Here is a 7,240-nt window from a genome sequence, read left to right as displayed (position 1 = left end):
GGCCTAGGCTACTGGAATGCGTTGTGAACTTGTAGAGCAGCCATTTTCGCTACAACATGGGCTATACTTTTGGCAATTTCTTTGATATTAGGGGTTAATGTTTTATGAGTATTGTACAAGCATATATGTGTATAGCCTATATAGATACATAATGGTCAGAAACATAACATATAAAATATAGATCCACACACCAACCGTAATCCTGGCGGCGTGTTATTCATGATCCCCCCGTGTTGCGTGGTGTCAGTGCCGGCGGGCTGTCCAGTGCGCCCGGGCGGGCGAGGAGGCCACCTGCAAGGGACACAAAACCATGGTGGATGTCATGGATGGATGGAACGCGCCTTTCACAACAAAGACCTCTGCAGCAGACAGAGCGAACAGCCACCAGCCTCTCTCCACTATCCGCTACTCCACTCCAGCGCGTATGTCCGAAACAAACACCCCCAAACAAACACAAGCTTCTGGAAGTCAGAATGGAGCACAAGAAAGTGACACGCCGGTGGCATTTTAGAGCAGAGGAGGTGCAGGCCGTTGAATAAAGAGCATTTGTTTTTACGAGGGAGAGGGACTGGGAGGGGGGAGGGGGGGGGGGAACCTCAGCCAAACCTTAATATTTTACCTAAAAAAAGATAATAGGCCTACGTTCGGACCACGGCGGTCACCGGGGGCGCACGTGGGCTCCATCATGCGTAAAAAAGGGGGTAGCCCTGGTTGCGCATGCCATGCCATGCCATGGCTTGGTTTGTTGCGCCTGCCCCCCCCCCCGCCTCCCTCCCCCCCCGCTTAAACGACGTGACTGTGGCATTCCGAAACACGTTATACGCAGCAGACGCACCATGGAATAATGCAGCGGCGGCGCGGCCCACTGTGTATATAGAGGACCACTGCTGGGGGGGTCGGGGGGGGGGGGGGGTCCCCGGACCAGCCTGAGAACAACAGTGTTAATATAATGAATGCATGCGGGCTGGAATTGGAACCAAAACAACACATGAGTTTGACCACAAGTGTAGCCCATAAGACAACTTTGACAAGTCATTATTTGGCATAATACCCAGGCGCCAGACATGCAGAGTATACTCCAGACAGCACTGGCATTAAGTAGGCTACAAAGAAAGCGAGTACTTTTTCTCCACCTCTCCAGGGTTCCCTGAAGAGGTTCCAAATGGACCCATTGTCAACCACTGCTATAGTTTAGGCTTTATTTACTTAAATATTTGGATTGGACAGAGAAAGAAAAGGGCGGAACATCAGACAAAGTCCTTCACGGCAGACATACAGTATACAGCCACATGTGTGCAAATTAATTGAAATGACTTCATCATGCTGGACGTCGCCCCAATCATTTGAAAAGCCATTATGCCGAAATGAATTGACTTTATTTATTTGACTTTGACTGCACAGATGAACCTCTCCCTCTCTCTCTCCCTCTCTGCTCTCATCCACCTCTTTCTTGGTTTATTAAATAAAAGCAATATTGTAAAAGCAGTATGGGTCCATACATTTAAATCATGTCATCTGTCTGTCTGTCTGTCTGTCTGTCTGTCTGTCTGTCTGTCTGTCTGTCTGTCTGTCTGTCTGTCTGTCTGTCTGTCTGTCTGTCTGTCTGTCTGTCTGTCTGCCTGCCTGCCTGCTGCCTGCCTGCCTGCCTGTCTGTCTGTCTGTCTGTCTGTCTCCTCTCCAAGCACGCACGCTCTCTCTCGCGCACGCACGCGCGCACGAACGCACACGCGCAGCCCTCGTCGTCACCCAGTCAGTATACATCATTCAGTGTGGTGTGGTGTGGTGGTGGTGGTCGCTCACAGACATTCAGTCAGTCAGTACACATCATTCAGTGTGGTGTGGTGGTGGTCGCTCACAGACAGTCAGTCAATCAGTATACATCATTCAGTGTGGTGGTGGTGGTCGCTCACAGACAGTCAGTCAATCAGTATACATCATTCAGTGTGGTGGTGGTCGCTCACAGACAGTCAGTCAATCAGTATACATCATTCAGTGTGGTGGTGGTCGCTCACAGACAGTCAGTCAGTCAGTATACATCATTCAGTGTGGTGTGGTGGTGGTCGCTCACAGACAGTCAGTCAGTATACATCATTCAGTGTGGTGTGGTGGTGGTCGCGCACAGACAGTCAGTCAGTCAGTCAGTCAGTACACATCATTCAGTGTGGTGTGGTGGTGGTCGCTCACAGACAGTCAGTCAGTCAGTATACATCATTCAGTGTGGTGTGGTGGTGGTCGCTCACAGACAGTCAGTCAGTCAGTATACATCATTCAGTGTGGTGTGGTGTGGTGGTGGTGGTCGCTCACAGACAGTCAGTCAGTCAGTATACATCATTCAGTGTGGTGTGGTGGTGGTCGCTCACAGACAGTCAGTCAGTCAGTCAGTCAGTATACATCATTCAGTGTGGTGTGGTGTGGTGGTGGTGGTCGCTCACAGACAGTCAGTCAGTCAGTCAGTACACATCATTCAGTGTGGTGTGGTGGTGGTCGCTCACAGACACAGTCAGTCAGTCAGTATACACATCATTCAGTGTGGTGTGGTGGTGGTCGCTCACAGACACAGACAGTCAGTCAGTCTTGTACCGCCTCGGCTGATCTGTTGATCAACAGCTCCAGCGCAGCAGCGCAGCACTTCAGCACCTCCTCGGAGGGAACAGCTCCTTATATATATACCGGGGAGCGACTCGCTCCAAATTCATTGACTTATAATATTGTCGATGCTTTATTTTTTTTTGTATAGGCAGAAATGTGAAACGGTACAGTTTACAGAACAGTATAGAAACACTAGAAAAAAAAGTTACATCTTTTTCCTCCTTTCCAGCGCTCTTGGAACAGTGGAACCACCGCTCTCGGAGTCTGAGGAGAGAGAGTGAGCTCCCTCTCCGAAATATAACCCGCGACAGACGCGTTGTCATTTAGACAACAACAACAACAAGCAACAACTCTTTCCCCCCCAGACACCATGGACTCGGACATATCTTTCAACTTGTCCGCCGCGGCGGCGGCAGCAACGGGGGGGAACTCCGCGGACGTGTCCTCATACCTCGACAACCTCACCGACTATTCGGACCCCACCTACGGCGACGGCGGCGGGGCCAACGTGCACTTCGCCGTGCGCTGTGTCATGACCTCGGTCTACATCCTGATCATCACCGTGGGCCTGCTGGGCAACATCACCCTGGTGAAGATCTTCGTGACCAACAGCGCCATGCGCAGCGTGCCCAACATCTTCATCTCCAGCCTGGCGGCCGGAGACCTGCTGCTGCTGCTCACCTGCGTGCCCGTGGACGCCTTCCGCTACTTCTCCGAGGAGTGGATCTTCGGCGTGGTGGCGTGCAAGCTCATCCCCGCCATACAGCTCACCTCTGTCGGCGTGTCCGTGTTCACGCTCACGGCGCTCAGCGCGGACAGGTAAAAATAAAAATAAAAAATTACATGGTTGACATGGGTGGTGCGTGTGGTGTGTGTCGTGTGTGTGTGTTGGTTGGTTCGTGTGCGTTGGTTCCGTGCATGCCATGTGTCGTCTCTTATCTCTGTCGGGTGGGTGGAAAGTCTCATTTCTTATTATTATGTCCGAAACTGTTGCCTTTCTATAATTCAAAAGCATCAAATACAAAGAGGCTGAGATCTATACACAAGCTCGAAACTCGGCATTTGAGCTCGCAGCTGTAGTGTGATACAGCTGTTAACTTACGGGGGGAAAACACACACACACACACACACACACACACACACACACACACACACACACACACACACACACACACACACACACACACACACACACACACACACACACACAGTCACACACACACACACACACACACACACACACACACACACACACACACACACACACACACACACACACACACACACACACACACACACACACACACACACACACACACACACACACACACACACACACAAAAAGTTAAAATATGGAGATAATTAAGAGGTTTTTTCCCGACAGGCAGCGACGATAAGTGGATATAAGTGAATGTGTCATGTCATGCACTCTCCAGTGAAAGCCTACTATAGTCTGCAGTTGAGTTGATGTTGAGTCAAGCAGCAGTCAGCTATAGTAGAATTTATATAGGGGCATTAATGCAGTTTTCATTTTTTGATCAAATGTTTTTTGATCAAATGTTCCTATTTATAGTCACTGCAGAAAGGTGACATTATTCGGTTCTGAAAAGCCACGCGTGCGTGAACGCCAAACAGTGAAGCCCTGCGCGTTCATTGAACACCTCCATTTTCACACATTTTCTTTTTTTTCTTTAAAATTTTTATCCCACGATTTTGAAACCCAGTTTTTTCACCCAGTGCCACTTATCTAATGTAGCCTACTCCAGTCCAAGCTGCTTCTTTTCACACATTGTCGCCGAACAGGACACTTGAGTTGATTGAGTTAAGTTGGAGTTAACACTGTCTGTGTTCAACTCAATCTGCATTCCAAACTCTTTAGTGTGCCAGTATATGCTATATTGATAACTTTGATTGAAGTAATGACTATAGACACGCACATATACCGGCGTAGATCATCCGATGGTCATTTATATACTGTATATATAGGCTATAGGCTGCTCGATCAATCTGCATTGATTGTGAAATGATTTAGTCATTTTCTAGGCCTTGTGTTGAATCTTTGGAGGTCCGGCATCCCTACTGCGTTTTGACACACATGCAGGCGCGTGTCCCATCTGAACAGAACACAACGTGCGCGCGCGTGCGTGTGTGTGCGCGCGCGCGTGCGTGTGTGTGTTGCCTAGGCCGTGGCCACACCACAGCGGAATTTTTTGTCGGCAGCCGACACTTTCGGTTGCCGAGAGCCGACACTTTGACTTCTTCCGGGGCTTTGGGCGGTCCCCTACACGGAAGCCTATTTATGGCCTGTAGTCCTCTATTTCGAAGTGGGCGTGAGAGTGAAAAGTGAGTGACAAGCAGTTGACACAGACAAAGGCGCATTCAAGTGTAGGATACATGTGGCTGGCTTGCTACTTGGCTATAGAGTCAAGACTGTGTAGTCGACTGGTTAACGTACGTGCCTTTGGAACGGAGGGCCCGGGTTCACTTCCCGGCCGAGGCTACAATAATTTAGTTTTCGACGACTGGCACGACGGCCAGCTTACATCTGACGCTCTCCTCCGCGGCAGATGTAAGCTGCCGACAAGCATAAAAATGAAGTGTGTCACCCGGCGGTGAGAAGGAGAAGGAGATTTTTTATTGATTGATTTAAATATTTATTAACAGTTTGCATAATTACAATACATTTCAAGCACAAACTCAATACAAAGACTGTTAACTGTGAGTGGACAACCCAATTAAGCATTACACTTGTTTACAACAGGGTCCACATTGTTCAATTCATCAAAACACTTAGAGACGTACAAATAGACACTTCTATATAGTTAAAAAACAGAACAGGAATTAATCATAAAACAGTGTTCCCTGACCGGGAATCGTACCCGGGCCGCGGCGGTGAAAGCGCCAATCCTTAACCACTAGACTACCATGGAGAAGGCTGTGGAGGCTGAAGAGAACGCGCTGTTTTATAAGAGAACGGGCTATTTTATAAAGTATAAAGTTATTTTCAATGTTATCAAGGATCAGGGTTACAGTAAATGACAATGTAATTCAGCCAGGGGTGCCATGGATGAAAAGATTACAGGGGTGATCTGAAGCAAACATGAGAACCAATGCTTTACTTTATTTCTTCAGACGATTTTGGACGGACAATGTTACTTTGAGGTGCCCAGATATCTCCCTGTATCCCTCGACATTCACAAGTTCCTCCCAGGGGCGTTTGGGTCTGTGAAAGAAGAAAACTCCAATTGAAACTCCGCCCGTAGATGGCCTGCAGGCTGCATCTGTTCCATTGGCTAGTGCATATCACTGCCGGGTGAAACACTGCTTGTCGGCAGCTTACATCTGCCGCAGAGGAGAGCGTCAGCTGTAGGCTGGCCGACGCGGCAGTCGTCTGCGGAAGTGGAGCATTTTCTCCATCCACCAGCTGTCTAAAAACCCGGTTTTTCGGCTCTCGGCAACCGAAAGTGTCGGCTGCCGACAAAAAATTCCGCTGTAGTGTGGACATACCCCTAGAGAGAGAGAGAGAGAGGGTATGTCCACACCACAGCGGAATTTTTTTTCCGCAGATGACAGTCTCGGCTGTCGGCAGCCGAAAAACCGGGTTTTTAGACAGCTGGTGGATGGAGAAAATGCTCCACTTCCGCAGACGACTGCCGCAACGGCCAGCCTACAGCTGACGCTCTCCTCTGCGGCAGATGTAAGCTGCCGACAAGCAGTGTTTCACCCGGCAGTGATATGCACTAGCCAATGGAACAGATGCAGCCTGCAGGCCATCTACGGGCGGAGTTTCAATTGGAGTTTTCTTCTTTCACAGACCCAAACACCCCTGGGAGGGACTTGTGAATGTCGAGGGTGCAGGGAGATATCTGGGCACCTCAAAGTAACATTGTCTGTCCAAAATCGTCTGAAGAAATAAAGTAAAGCATTGGTTCTCATGTTTGCTTCAGATCACCCCTGTAATCTTTTCATCCATGGCACCCCTGGCTGAATTACATTGTCATTTACTGTAACCCTGATCCTTGATAACATTGAAAATAACTTTATACTTTATAAAATAGCCCGTTCTCTTATAAAATAGCGCGTTCTCTTCAGCCTCCACAGCCTTCTCCATGGTAGTCTAGTGGTTAAGGATTGGCGCTTTCACCCCCGCGGCCCGGGTTCGATTCCCGGTCAGGGAACACTTTTTTATGATGAATTCCTGTTCTGTTGTTTAACTATATAGAAGTGTCTATTTGTACGTCTCTAAATGTTTTGATGAATTGAATAATGTGGACCCTGTTGTAAACAAGTGTAATGCTTAATTGGGTTGTCCACTCACAGTTAACAGTCTTTGTATTGAGTTTGTGCTTGAAATGTATTGTAATTATGCAAACTGTTAATAAATATTTAAATCAATCAATAAAAAATCTCCTTCTCCTTCTCACCGCCGGGTGACACACTTCATTTTTATGCTTGTCGGCAGCTTACATCTGCCGCGGAGGAGAGCGTCAGATGTAAGCTGGCCGTCGCGCCAGTCGTCGAAAACTAAATTATTGTAGCCTCGGCCGGGAAGTGAACCCGGGCCCTCCGTTCCAAAGGCACGTACGTTAACCAGTCGACTACACAGTCTTGACTCTATAGCCAAGTAGCAAGCCAGCCACATGTATCCTAC

The 7,240-nt window shown here is 48.5% G+C and overlaps 1 protein-coding gene across 1 annotated transcript in view; it reads left to right on the top strand.

Moving 5' to 3' along the window:
• Positions 1–2,959: 2,959 nt before the first annotated feature.
• Positions 2,960–7,240, top strand: part of nmbr (neuromedin B receptor) — a gene marked incomplete at both ends in the record, with an annotated part of 132,657 nt that continues 128,376 nt past the window's right edge. The window contains one exon of the mRNA XM_083790496.1: positions 2,960–3,408. Coding sequence (XP_083646622.1) covers positions 2,960–3,408 — 449 coding nt within the window. The remainder of the gene's footprint in view (positions 3,409–7,240) is intronic.

This window comes from Protomyctophum parallelum (assembly GCF_964188405.1).
Source record: "Protomyctophum parallelum genome assembly, chromosome: 19".
NCBI lineage: Eukaryota > Metazoa > Chordata > Actinopteri > Myctophiformes > Myctophidae > Protomyctophum > Protomyctophum parallelum.
The sequence above is the reverse complement of the archived record's forward strand: the minus strand, read 5'-3'. Positions and strand labels throughout refer to the sequence as shown.